We start from the raw sequence: 14,464 nt of genomic DNA on the forward strand, positions 1-14,464 counted from the left end.
CTTTCAGGCACTATGATCAATCTGTTGTTTTGGTAGTACAGTGCAGTGAAATCCTGTTGTAAAGCTCCTGGCTGTCCATTTGGAGCATGTTCTGAGGGAGGGTGCCTACTGCTTTGTGAGACAGCCTGACATGTGTGGTGGTAGAGCCTGGCTCTTCAAACTTGACAGCTGCTGTGGAACCTAAAGGCAGATTCTGGCATCCTTCGTTTTTATTTATTATTTATGTGAATGTGTGTTTTACTTGAGTGTATGTTTGTGAACAAGCTGTATGCCTGATACTGGTGGAGGGCAGAAGAAGGGGTTGGATCCCTGAGATTGGATTTACAAATGGTTGTGAGTTATTCTAACTGGTGGGTGCTGAGAATCAAACCTGGGTCCTCTGCAAGAGCAGCAGCAGCAGGTGCTCTAACCCTCTGAACCTCCCCCACTATCCCCCTTACTATGCAGGGTCTTACTATGCAGCTCTGTCTGTCTTGGAACTCACAGTGTAGACAAGGCTGACCTCAGACTTACTGAGCTCTGCCTGCCTCTGCCTCCCAAGGGATTAAGGGCATGTTCCATCACACCTAGCATTTGGTTTTATTTTTTTAATTATGTGTATGAATGTGAGCGCGGGTACCCCTGGAGGCCCGAAGGCACTGGGTCACTTGGTGCTAGAGTTACAGGCAATTGTGAGCCACCTGATCTGGGAGCTGGGAACCAAACTTGGGTCCTGCTCTTAACCACTGAGCCACAGGTGGCTTTTCTTTGAGACAGGGTCTCATGTAGTTCAGGCTGGTCTCAAATTGGTTGTTTGCAGAAGCTGACCTTGAACTCCTCTTTCTCCTGCCTCTAACTCCCAAGTGATCTCTGCATTGTTTGTCTCTGGAAGCGTGCTGCTCTCATTGTCCCGGCTGTCAAGCTGCCCAGTGCTGTATATATAAATTTTAACAGTGATCATCATTCATGAGGTTTTATGTCGTTTAGTATGGAATCCTATTTCAATATTTTATTTTTTTTCCTGCTCTCTTTCCATCAAGCCTTTGACTTTAACATAATTTTTTGTTTTCTTTTTGGTTGTTTGAGTTTGAGGCAGGGTTTCTCTCTGTAGCCCTGCCTGTCCTGAACCTTGCTCTGTAGACCAGACTGGCCTTGAACTCAGACATGCACCTGTCTCTGCCTCCCGAGTGCTGGGATTAAAGGTGTGCACCACCACTTCCCCGGCGAGAAATTCCTTATGGTTGATGCTAAGACAGGCACGTTTGGGGGAGGGTAAATTAGAGTTTCTATTTCCTTGTTTTCTGGAGACAGTCTTATGTTGTAACCCAGGCTGGTCGTGAACTTATGACTCCCGTGCCTGTCTCTCTCCTAGTGCTAGGATTCCAAGCATGTACCATCATACACAATGTAAGAGATTACTTTTTAAAGTATTTTTCATTAATTCTTTGACAATTTCATACATGCATAAATGTATGACCGTATTCACCTCTCATTACTGTCTTGTTTTCCTCCCATCCCTCTTCTCAGGGCATTCCCCCTCTAGTTATCTTCCCCTCTCTGTTCCCCCTTCCCCCCTCCCTACTCAGTTTAATTAGTTACTTGTGAATTCTAAGTTTCTATAGCTTGCTTTGAGGAGGGAGCTGTAAGCCAAGAACCAAGATATTTTTTATCATAGTATCACAATACTAGTCTATGTCTGGCTTTCCTTCCATTTAAGTATGCATTTTGATGACCTTTTTATACTAGTTAATAGTATGTAGCTTACCCTTTAACAGTAATTAATGTACACTGAGGTTCATGCCTATAAATAATATCAGCACTTAGCTAACAAGAGGTCAGGAACGGTGCTGGTATAGGTCTTGCTATGGACTACATAGCAAGACCAGCCTCACAAAAACACAAAACTAGCTGTGTCTTATTTGTGTGAGTCCACCTGATGGATGCAGCAGCACTGAATTTGAAGGGAGTCCAGATAATGCCACATAGCTGTTGTTGTTCTTTTCTTTATTTTGAGACAGTGTGATGGTTTGAATGAGAATGGCCCACATAAGCTCATGTATTTGGATGCTTGTTCATTGGGGAGTAACATTACTTGACGGATTAGCAGGTCTGGCCTTGTTGGAGGAAGTGTGTCATTGGGGCTGAACTTTGGGGTTTCAAATGTTCAAGCCAGGCCCAGTGTCACTTTCTTCCTGCTGCCTGGGGATCCAGATTTAGAACAACTACCTCTCCAGCACCTTGTCTGCCTGTGTGCCGCCATGCTTCCCACCATGACAGTAATGGACTGAGTCTCTGAACTGTGAGCCAGCCCCAATTAAATGTTTTCTTTTCAAAGGATTGCCTGGTCATGGTGTCTCTTCACAGCAATACAACAATGACTGAGACACACAGGGTCTCACTGTGTAGCCCTGGCTGATTGCTAATAACCCAGAGACCTTTCTGCCACTGCTGGGACTCACATGCTATGGCGCCTGGCCTACTTTCCATGCTCCTTTTGGTTTTGGTGGTCCTAGGGATTGAAGCCAGGTTTTACCAACCTCTTGTTGTTGACATTCAGTCATGTTCATGACTGAATGGGAAAGATGGCTTTGGAAATGTGATTTATGAGAAGGAAGCAATGGGAGTATGTGCTGGCTGTGACTTGCACAAGTGTCAGTGATGTCTGCAGGCTCTAGTGGCTTGCCCATTTGTGTCTAGAAATGGTTGTGTTCTCACAGTGTAAATTTCCCTGTCATCTGGACACGTGATGTTCTCTAGGCCCCAGTACCATTCCCTAGTTGTGATAACTGTCCCTTTACATAAGGTCCCCAGTAGCACCAGCCTAGATACCTGTAAGCACACCTTCCCAGATGCCCAAGTCCCAGTCCAGTAGGGGAATCAATCAATATTGAATGAAAGGGGAATTGAAAATAGAATTAACGTTGGATATCTGTACTTACGTCCTCAATAATTGGGAGATGCAGTTTCAGGTTGAAGCTATGTAGGTGTCATTCAATACCTTCTTAGCTTCCGATCCTTAAATGTAGAAACTCCCGACTTTCCAATTCCATCACATTAGCAAGCATCTGTTAAATATTCATGAGGTTATTGCTGGAGGGTGGCAGCATTGATTGAGAAATGTCCATTTGGAACCAAGCCTTCCACTGCTAGCTCCTGATAACTGGGGCTAACCTTAAAGGTACAATAGAAAGGGCCCTACTGTTGCCAAGGCAACTAAAGTTCAAGATCATCTGGTCTCCAGGCAACCAGGTCTCCAATTTTGCCTCAAATACTTTCACAGGCACTCTCAAGAGAAGCCCTTCCCTGCCTTTCCCTTGTAGCTTGAGACCTCTGGGGGAGCAGAGACCAAGACCCATGGAATGATGTGAGGTTTCTAGATTTTTTTTAGTGCTGGGGAATATGCCTAGGACTTCATGCCTGTACATACCCCAGGCCTGGGTTTGGGAATTTTGAACTGGCTGAACCAATGCAATGGGTCAGGTAGTAGTTTATGTCTATACTAGAAAAAAATTACAGTGGAAAGAGGAGGGTGTTTCTCTATCCTCATGTCTAAAATATGCTATCTTTGATTTTTTTTTTTAAAGTTACTATTCTATTCTGGTACACTTGATGTTTCTAAGTCCTCCTGAAGCTTGTTGGGGCTGGATCTATCATTATCAGCTTGTGATGTGGGAAAGAAGTGGCACGCCTGTTCTCTTACCCAGCCTCTGAAGGGCTTAGGCTAGTCTGTGTAAGAGTTCTCTCTTTGATGTCATAAGAGGTCACTGTTGCCTTTGACAATGTAAGCAGCAGTTATTGTCCGGGTCAGAGAGGAAGCTGCACTTTTAAGGGCATGAGTACCATGGGAAGAAGCTGAGGCTTATCTCATGAGAAGCTCAGAGATACTTTCAAATGGTCATTTTGCTGTGTTTTGTTTTGAAACAGGGTCTCACTCTGTAGCTCTGGCTGGTCTGGAACTCAGATCTGCCTGCCTCTGCCTGGGATTAGCAGCGTGTGCCACCACTGGTAGCAAATGCCCACGTTTCTTTCTTTCTTTCTTTCTTTCTTTCTTTCTTTCTTTCTTTCTTTCTTTTTAAAGTTCTTATTTATTTATTTATTTATTATGTATACAACATTCTGCTTCCATGTATATCTGCACACCAACAGAGGGCACCAGATCTCATAACGGATGGTTGTGAGCCACCACGTGGTTGCTGGGAATTGAACTCAGTCAGTGCCCTTAACCTCTGAGTCATCTCTCTAGCCCCAAATGCCCACATTTCTATAAAGAACTTTTGAAGTAGTGAACTGAACTACTTGGGATGATAGAAAGTGTTCTGCCTTTGTTACTGGGTGACAAGTCCCTCCTCTAAATTCAACCCAGATATTGATTCCATGCCAGCTGGATTTGATACTGTTTGTCTTCTAGAAAACGACTATTGCCAGAGCATGCCAGCATCCTTAATGCTGGGGCCTGGAGGTGGGCGTGGGAAGATCAAGGAGTTCATGTTAGCATTGGCCACAGAGTGAGTTGCAGGCCAGCCTGGGCTACATGAGACTGTCTCAGAACAAACATAAATGAGTTTTTGGGCTATCTGTTGCAAAACCTCCTAGGCTAAAATATAGCCATATGCCTTCTATAGCATATTCCACCATATTTTCCATTGTTTTGTTGGAATCAGGGTCTCATTAGCTCAGGTTGGCTTCAAACTCACTATGTAGACAAAGATGACCCTGAATTCCTGGTCCTCTGCCTGCCACTGTTTTTTTTTTTTTTAAAGATTTATACATTTATTATGTATAGTGTTCTACCTGCATGTATGCCTGCACACCAGAAGAGGGCACCAGATCACATTATAGATGGTTGTGATCCACCATGTGGTTGCTGGGAATTGAATTCAGGACCTTTGGAAGAGCAGCCAGTGCTCTTAACTGCTGAGCCATCTCTCCAGCCTTGCCTGTACCTTTCAAGTATTGGGATTATAAATTTACAGTCTGAGAAACGTTTTTACTTAGGTCCTATGCATTGTCGGGTTTGGACAGTGAGGATGACTTAGGAAGAAAGGAAAACAATCCCTCCATCAAAACCAGCAGCTAATGTGCCCCCTGTTCCACACGGTTGTCAGTGTTGTTTGTGAGGTCCAATGAGGGAAGTGGTGTAGGCATGGCCCATTCTAAAACAAGGAAACAGGCACAGACAGTGCAGAGCTGTCAGCTACACATGGAAATGACTTTGTAGGCCTCGAGTTTGAGTTATGCAGAATTTCCATCTTTTCTATCAGGTTTCTCAAAAAGGAACAGAACTGATGAACTTATGTACGTACATACACACATGCATGGATTGATTAGAGTGGCTTACAGGCTATGTTCCAAGTGATCTGACAATGGCTGTCTCCCACGGGAAAGTCAAGGACCAGGTAGTTGTTCAGGCCACAAGACTGGATGTCTCAGCCATCCCAGTGTGGTGCTGGAGTCCCAGGGAAGCTCTTAGAGAGCTGCTGTTTTCAGTCCATATTGGAATACTGAAAAAGTTGGTTCTAACTCCAATGAAGGAGTGGCTCGGGGACAAGATAGATGAACTTGCCAGTAGAGTGAGGACAGGCAGGCAAAAAAGCAAAAACTTCCTTCTCCTATGTTCTTTTATGTGGGCTGCCACCCGGGAGGGTATGGTCCAGATTTAGGGTAGTTCTTCTGACCTCAAAAGATCCAACCAAGAAGAATCCCTCCCAGGTGTGTTCAGTTGCGTGGGTTTTTGTTAATTCCAGATGAAGTCAAGCTGATAGCCACAATGAGCCTTCACACTTTTGCACTGTATCTTGTTGGTTTTTAAAATAGAAAAATAACTTCCCAGGGGTCTGGAGAGATGTCTCAGTGGCTAAGAGCACTTGCTGTTCTTCCAGAGGTCCTGGGTTCAATTCCCAGCACCCACATGATGGCTCACAACTATCTGTAACTCCTGTCCCAGGGGACTCGGCACCCTCTTCTGGTGCCCTCAGACATCAGACTATGATGATAGACAGGCATAGCTACAACAAACACCCACACACATAAAATAAAAAATTTAAAAAAAAATTAAAAATCTTTTGGTCATTTAATAACATGATGTTTTCCTGTAGTTACCCTCAAAGTTATGCCAATGTTTGAGAAACACAGCCTTAAGAGTTAGCAAAAATTTGGCCATTTAAAGGAATAAAAATTGAGAGGGCCTATGGGCATGAGATAAAGGGGGGGGGCGCAAGTCCAGGATGGAGAAGGAGGGGTAGGAGTTGATTTAGGAGGGGGGGAGGGGGAGCTAATGCTGGTGAGCTGTTTGATTGCCTTTGAGGAGGGTGGGTGGGTGGTGGGTGTGTGTGTGTGTGGTGTGTGTGTGTGTGTGTGTGTGTGTGTGTGTGTGTGTGTGTGTGTGTGTGTGTGTCCCGAGACAGGGTTTCTCTGTAGCTTTGGAGGCTGTCCTGGAATTAGCTCTTGTATTGTAGTCCAGGCTGGTCTCGAACTCACAGAGATCAGCCTGCTTCTGCCTCCCAAGTGCTGGGATTAAAGGTGTGTGCCTCCACTGCACAGCCTGTACTAGGGTTTGGAGGTGGCTGCAAAGGACATTTGCAGTGTCTGTTGTGATCTAACCCGGGAAGCAAACGCATGAAATATCCATTGTGTTCCACCTGTGTACCATCAGCCTGATGAGTACCTGGTTGAGGTGTCTGGTGCAGTTAGTGCATCCAAGAAGGCTGAAGATGTGGTCTTCAGTGGTTGGGAAGGCTACAGGGGAAGAGGGAAGACCAACACATGCCTTGACGAATAAGTCAGAGCCAAGTGGTTCTCCTTGCCCCAGTTATCATCTTATTCTCTTTATGATTCCACAGACTATTCCAATCTTCAGTTTCAGGTCTTTGTGCTTGTGTTACATCTTTGTTAGCCTGACTCAAAGATTGCCGCTTGGTTGCCATCCCTTGCAAAGGGTGTTTTATGGGCCTCCGACTGTCCTTGCAGGATCTGGGATTCGAGTGCCTTTGAGTCACTACCACCCTGGTGTCACGCTGACTTCACGCAGCACTGGCACCACGTGGCTCTGTAGCCCTTGAGCCTGCAGCTCTGGTTAAGGAAAGAAGAAGAGAAAGCTGTTGTAGTGTTATGCTGTTGTAGAATTTATGTAGGTCCTAATGCATTCTCAGCCAGTGCTCGCCACTAACTTAAAACCTGAAGTAAGTTCCCATTAACTGAGACACTTTCAAAAGCTTGAAAGGTGGGCAGAGTGGCACGCCTCTTTAATCACGGCACTAGGAGGCAGACAGATCTCTCTGATTGAAGCTGGCCTGCATAGCCAGTTCCAGACTAGCCCAAAAAAGCAAAAAGAAAACAATAAATAACCAGATGGTGGCGCAGGCCTTTAATTTCAGCACTTGGAAGGCAGAGGCAGGAGGATCTCTGAGTTCGAGGCCAGCCTGGTCTACAGAGTGAGTTCCAGAACAGCCAAGGCTACACAGAGGAACCCTGTCTTGAAAAACCCAATGAAACAAAACAGTAAACAAACAGCTAACTAGTTCAAGTTTGACACCTAACCTGGAGTCAGGTATAGCAGCACATACATGTAACCCCAGCACTAGGATGATGCAGGCAAGAATGTCGGGAGTTCAAGGCCAGCCTGGCTACATGAGACCCTGTCTCAAAGCCATCACAACCCCACTTACCCCGCCCTCCAGCTCTCATCTCAACATTTCTTATATCTGTCACTGAAGGAATAACACCATAAGCTTTTGTTTTCAGCTCTTTCCCTCCTCTTACCATTTTTTTCTTACAGATTCGTTTTTTTCCTATGTTCAGATAGTTGTGTGGCCTAGTAACATTCATGGGGAAGGCAGTGATTAGAAAGGGGAGGGAAGCCTAGGACACTCCCACCTCGCCTCTGGGCTCCTACTCTTGAGTCTGAGTTCTTTCCCAAAGGAAGTGAGCATCAGTTAGTATCTGTGATGGTGTTGAGTAAAATGCTGCACATGTGAGAGAGCTGTGCTTGTGACTTGAGGCAATTAAGGGACAAGAGTAACCATTTACTTGTGATCTCTTGGGCAATGGGCTGCTCTTTCCTTTTTTTTTTTTTTTTTTTTTTTTTTTTGTGGTGAGAGTTGGTGCAGGTTGGGTCAGGGAGGAGAGTCAGGAGTTCATGTATGGGGCTTCTTCCTCCACTGTGGTACCTGCAGGAAATCTGCTAGGCGTGAATGGGCCACCCTACAAAGGCAGGTGAGGAAGAGCCAAAGCCTAGGCTTCTGCTGAGGGCCTTCACGGATCACCTTCCCTCCTTGGCAGGCACTGAGCGACCGCTTCAGCGGTGAAATCTCCGATGACCAAATGGCGCACAGTTCATTTTTTCCAGATGAGTATTTCACCTGCTCCTCGCTCTGCCTCAGCTGTGGGTAAGTGAAAGCATCCGTATCCATCCTCCAGCTTGGAACCAGAGGCTGACAGTATTGCTTCTGACTACGTGTGTGGCCCAATCACCTGACTGCTGGTGAAAGTATAGAATCTGATGGGTTGGTCCGGAAAGATGTCTCATCAAGTAAAGAAAGGTTCCTGCAACTAAACCTGAAAACCCACTTGGTGGAAAGAGAGACCTGAATCCCACAAGTTGTCCTCTGTCCTCTACTCATGCACAGACAGATGAGAGAGAGATAGTTAGTTTTAAAAATTAAGAAAATTATTTCCCAGGGGTAAGGCCTCATGGTGCATTTCTGGCAAGTTCCAGGTGGTCCTGCTAGTCTAGAGAACATCTGTTGGGGCAGTAAGGGTTTTAGGAATACATGTTAGGAAAAATTGTTTGAAGATTGGTGTAGGTTTGAGTGTTGGCTTCCAGTACAGGCTGTTTCCCTGGCAGGAGCCTGGGTGAACTGCTTTTCTCTGCTTCCTCAACCACAGTTGCAAATGGTGACTGTTTTCTCACGCTAGTGTACTTATTCGGCTAGTACTTAGTGTTCCTTCTTCACTCTAGCTGTATACAGAGCTCTGTGACAGGTGCTGGTCCTGGGTGACACTTTTCTAAGGATAAGTCCTTAGAACACAGAATTGAGGCCAAGGCCCCCAAGGGATCTTGCTGGATCCAGGGCTCTTCCCTGGATGGATCTGGGTGTGCCCTTGGCAATGGTGTACTCACAAGTCTCCTGAGGGTTTTCTTTAGTGTACTTTGAGCTGAGAGCATTGGGTAGAATAATACTCCATCTTTAACCTGTGTCACCTTTAGTCATTAAAATACAGGCTCTGGATCAGCAGGTCTGGATGGGGCCTGAGATATGCCCGGGTCTTGAACAAGTCTCAGGGTGATGCTACCCCTGGTCTGTGAATCCCACTTGGCCGCCGAGGGATTAGAGCAGTGACTCACAAATGTTAGCGTGAACCAGAGGAACTCAGGGTATGCTGAACTGATTGGTTGATCCCATTTCAGATTTAGTAGATCTGCAAAGAACCTGAGAAGTGTTGGTTTTGGTAACTTCCCAAGTGATGGTGACACTGCTTGTCACCTTACCTTGAATGGATTGTTGTATCATTTTAAGCTGTTGAGGGCAATTAGATCACAGTCTTATTCCTTGCCTGATGGATCCCGTAGGTCTAAACATAGTGTGTCAAGTTAGGTTCCCAGCCTTCTTGTCCTGTAGACACACTTCTGAATTCTCTTTACCTCTGAATTGTTTTGCTCATATTAGGACCACCACCTACTCTGCATCCTCCACTCTTGCCCATTTACAGGAGGAGACCTGAACCCATTTCTTTTATAAATGGCCTTTGACCTTGGACTCTACCTCCCATTTGAGGGTTACAGAACCCTTTCTGAGCTGGGTGAAAAGACTTTTGAATTTTAGAGTGGAGGGCAGGGGCATTTTTGGAGAGTTCCTCTTGTGAAGGGAGGTGAGGAAGAGGTTTTAGTTACCAGTATGAATTCACCTTTTTGCTCTGCCAGAGTTCTGCATGAGAGGATTAAGCACTGTTGGGTCATCACCTTTCAATCTGAACATCTGAAGGATTTCTAGAATTCTCTGTTACCACAGTGCAACCCTAAAGTGCTGATCTCTGTGTCTGCTTAGTCAGCATGGCAGAGGTTGCTGTTCATTTGAAAGTCTTTGTGGTTCATCATTAAGCTTCCCCTGGATACGTTGCCAATTTGGGGGCTTGCTTTTCATTTTTATATTTTGACAGCCATATGGTGTAACTTTCCTGTCTTAGTTGTTTTTCTGTTGCTGTAAAGAGACAACATGAGCAAGGCAGCTTATAAAAGAAAGCATTTAATTTGGGGACTCAGTTCTAGAAGGTTTGGTTTTGGAGTCCATGGTATCATGGTGGGAGCATGGCAGTGGCCAGGCAGGCATGATGCTGGAGCAGTTGCTGGGAACTTGAGACACATGAAATAGGCAGGGGGAGGGGGGAGAGAGACAAAGGCCATTCCAGTGACACACCTGCTCCAACAAGGCCATGCCTCCTAATCCTTCCCAAACAGTTTATACCACCTGGGAACCAAACATTCAAACATATTAGTACCATTCTCATTTAAACTGCCACGTGCCATTTCATCCTTTTTGTATTTAATTTCTTGAGACCTGCTTAGCTTTCATCTCTAGTTGAGCTGGTGTCTTGTGTCTCTTCAAGTTTTACTGAGGAGCCAGGCTGATTTTTCTATTCCTCATTCCCCCTTTCAGGCTAACAGTTACTTGCCCTTTGTTGTGATTGACCATGAGTATTGCAGAGGGGTTTGTGTGGGGAATCACCTGCTCCCTGTGTTCGGGAACCAGGTCTGGTTTGGGCCCCGTGTCTCTTCTGATCCAGATGCTTACTTGTGAGTGATGCTGCTTTCATTGGCCCGCTCCCTCACCGTGTGTGGCTGGCTTCTTTTAGGGTTGGTTGCAAGAACAGCATGAACCACGGCAAGGAAGGAGTACCTCATGAAGCCAAGACACGCTGTAGGTACTCACACCAGTATGACAATCGTGTGTATACCTGTAAGGTGAGTCTGCCATGCCACTCCTTCCTTTAACAGGATGGATGGTCAGAATGAGAAAGTGATGACCCAGCAGGGCTTATACCTCATTCTGGGGCCTCTTCTCTATTGTTTGAGCTTATTTCTCTCTCCTGTTGAGCTCATGAGTAAGGATCATCTGTCCACTTCTGAGCAGAACTGATTCTCAGGAAACCGCTTTAGATGGATTTTTTTTTTTTCTGTCTGTGACAGGAGTACAATTTAGAGGGTAGTTTTGGGTTCCAGATTAGTTCACAGTTCCTTCTCATGGATGGTACTCACTGGCTTCTTTAGAGCATTAACCTCCTTCTGAGGTGCTAAACTCAAGACATGCACCCCCTCAGCTGGTGAGATTTGTGGGGTGGGGGTGTGAGGAGGTCACGGAGCTCAGTGTACCTAGAATAAACTGGCAGAGTACTCCATGTTTCAGGCCTGCTATGAGAGAGGCAAGGAGGTCAGCGTGGTGCCCAAAACATCTGCCTCCACTGACTCTCCCTGGATGGGACTTGCAAAGTACGCCTGGTCTGGGTGAGTTTGAATAACACAGCTAGAGGGGTTTTTGGTGTTTGTTTTCTTAGCGCCTGGCAGAGGGACACTGTTGACTTGCCAACTTACCTCCCGTAGGTATGTGATCGAATGTCCTAACTGCGGTGTGGTCTATCGGAGCCGGCAGTACTGGTTTGGGAACCAAGATCCTGTGGATACAGTGGTTCGGACTGAGATTGTACATGTGTGGCCTGGAGTAAGTAAGAACTATTGATTGGGTTCCCTCCTGTCTTTTGCCCTGCTCAGTGATCATGTGTTTGTGTCTGGAGAGGCAGAGCTTGCTCACAGTAGAAAAGTCAACCATGAGTTTCAGCACATCAGTGGTTTAGAAAGGCAGGTCTGCAGAGCACATCCTCTTCCAGCCCTTCACTCATTTCTGTATTGCATAGATGCTAGGATGAAATAGGTGGAAATTAGTCTGTCGTTCTCAACTGCCATATGCACAGGTACAATAGATGTCCTTACTCTTCATTTATTTATGTAGAGACGGGGCCACACAATGATGCTCAGGCTGGCCATGAGTTCCCAGACTTGAGCAATTTCCTGGTTTGAGCCTTCTAAGTAGCTGAAACTATAGGCACGCCCTAGCATTCCTTGATCTTTGTTGTTGCTGTTTGTTTTTGTTTTTCGAGATAGGTTTTCTCTGTGTAGCTTTGAAGCCTATCCTGGCACTCGCTCTGGAGACCAGGCTGGCCTCGAACTCACAGAGATCTGCCTGCCTCTGTCTCCCGAGTGCTGGGATTAAAGGCATGCACCAACAACGCCTGGCCTTTTGACACTCATTTTATGATTTCTTAATGAAAAAGCTTTAGTGACTATCTGCATATGGGAAAGCTATTTCTGTATTCTTGGAAATTTGTGTGTGTGTGTGTGTGTGTGTGTGTGTGTGTGTGTGTACAAGTGCACACATACTCATGGTACAGCATGCTTGTGGAGGTCAGAGGACAATTTGTAGTTGGTTCTTCTTCCACCATGTGGGTCTCAGGGGTCAGGCTCAGGTTGACAGGTTTAGCAGCAAGCACCATTACCTGCTCAGCATCTTCCAGTGTGGGACATTTCAGTGAAGTACTTCTAAAAAGTGGAAGGTTTCTTTTCAGATAGGGTCTCACTGTGCTGTTCAGGCTGGCGTCAAGCTTGTGACCCTCCTGGCTTCACCTCGGAAGTGCTGAGACGGCAGGTGTGTCCATTCTGCAGCTTAAAGGTGGGATTACTGGAGGCCTCTCTTACTCTTTTACCGCTTTGACTATTGAATTTGTGTGTGGAAAACCAGATCTGTGTAGGAGATGTTGATACAAGACTTTCTGTATCTGTCACTGCTCATGGTTGATCATGGTAGAGTACCTCTGTTCTAAGCTCCTTGGGAGGATGAGACAGGAGGATGGCTTGAGCCCAGGAGTTTGAGTCCAGCTTGGGCAACATTAGAAAGGCCTGTCTCAGAATAAAATCAAATCACTATTCACTATTGGAATTATTCATGAATTGTAATAAATCCTACACAACTAATTTTCTTGGAGGGCATTGTTTTCCTTGAATAATTGCTGTAGCTGTGTTATTTGAACTCATACAGACCATTTAGCCCAGCAGTCATGTTGGTCAGCTCTCCTCCGTTCCTGTAACAAATACCTGAGATGACCAACTTATAAACAAGAAAGGTTTTTTTTGTTTTGTTTTGTTTTTTTGTTCATAGTTTTCTTTCCATGACTAATTGGCTGGGTTGTTTGGGACTATAGTAAAATAGTATTTTACTATAGTAAAATAGTGCTATGGTAGGATTATGTGATGGAGGGAACCCATTTGCCATAAGGCTAGTAGAATTTTCTGTTTCTCCTGCTAGCTCCTACACAGAGAATTTATTATTAATTATAAATGCTTGGCCGATAGCTTAGGCTTGTTAGTAACAAACTCTTCTTAAATTAATCCATATTTCTTATCTAAGTTCTACCACATGGTCAGTACCTTTTTTCAGCATGGCATGTTCATGTTTCTCTCCCCCCAACTTCTGTCTACTTCACCCTCCTTCATCCCTGTTTGAAAGTCTTGTCTTACCTCTCCCTGCCTAGCTATTGGTCATCTAGCTCTTTATTAAACCAGTGAGAGCACCACATCTTCACAGTGTACAAAAAGATTGTTCCACAACATATCTGATGGAGGGATCCTATTTGCCTTGAGGCTAGGAATCAAAAGAGAAGAGACCAGCATCCCATAGTCCCCTTCAAGAGCATGTCCCTAATGATCTAGAACTCAGTAGGTGTCTTACCTTTTTCATTTCTAGCAGTGTTTCATAGAGCCAAGCAGAGAACAAAAACATGGGCCTTTAATGGGCAGTCTAGATCCAAATTGCAATCCAGTCCTTTCTGCAAATCCACCTTGGAGCTTTCTTCCAGGCACATGGAGTTGAGGATTTCTTGCCTTTTCTCACAGAATTTCTGGGCCTTCTGAAATTTGTTGTGGTTGTGTGACGTCTTTTTTGGAGTCCACCTCCTTGATTTGGTGGCCTTGATGGCATAGGTTGTCCTGTCTCAAGGATTTGGCATGGCCTTGGAAAGCAATAAAGTGGTAACTTTAGTTTCTGTCTCATGAAAATAGCACCTCAGCTGCAACCCCCTTAGTCCTTGGAGCTAGAATACCTTGCATTCTTTATGTCTGCCTGTCCATTCCTTTGTTGAGTTATTATTTTAATGTATGTTGTTAAAGTACTGCATGTTCAGAATTGAGCTAGATACTTGGAAAAAGATAGGTCACTATTCTGAGAGTTGATAGTCCAGCTACTATACTTACAGAAATAGGATTCTTAGGGATTTACAGGTATTAGGGGAACTGGGAAGAAGGGTCCCTAACTGAACTTGGTATGGGCTTCCTGTAGGATGTGTTACCTTCTGTACTGTGGGGCAGAGTTAGGACTGAGTTGAGTGCCTGTACATCAGGCAATGAGAATACGTCAGTGCTGACTGGTGCATGTGATACCACCAA

At 45.2% G+C, this 14,464-nt stretch overlaps 1 protein-coding gene across 1 annotated transcript in view; it reads left to right on the forward strand.

Moving 5' to 3' along the window:
• The window catches only part of Zfyve1 (zinc finger FYVE-type containing 1), a 54,142-nt gene that overhangs the window by 32,386 nt on the left and 7,292 nt on the right, over nt 1-14,464 (forward strand). The window contains exons 5-8 of the mRNA XM_027418447.2: nt 8,257-8,363; nt 10,828-10,936; nt 11,379-11,476; nt 11,573-11,690. Coding sequence (XP_027274248.1) covers nt 8,257-8,363; nt 10,828-10,936; nt 11,379-11,476; nt 11,573-11,690 — 432 coding nt within the window. The remainder of the gene's footprint in view (nt 1-8,256; nt 8,364-10,827; nt 10,937-11,378; nt 11,477-11,572; nt 11,691-14,464) is intronic.

This window comes from Cricetulus griseus, chromosome 5 (assembly GCF_003668045.3).
Source record: "Cricetulus griseus strain 17A/GY chromosome 5, alternate assembly CriGri-PICRH-1.0, whole genome shotgun sequence".
In the NCBI taxonomy this organism is placed as follows: domain Eukaryota; kingdom Metazoa; phylum Chordata; class Mammalia; order Rodentia; family Cricetidae; genus Cricetulus; species Cricetulus griseus.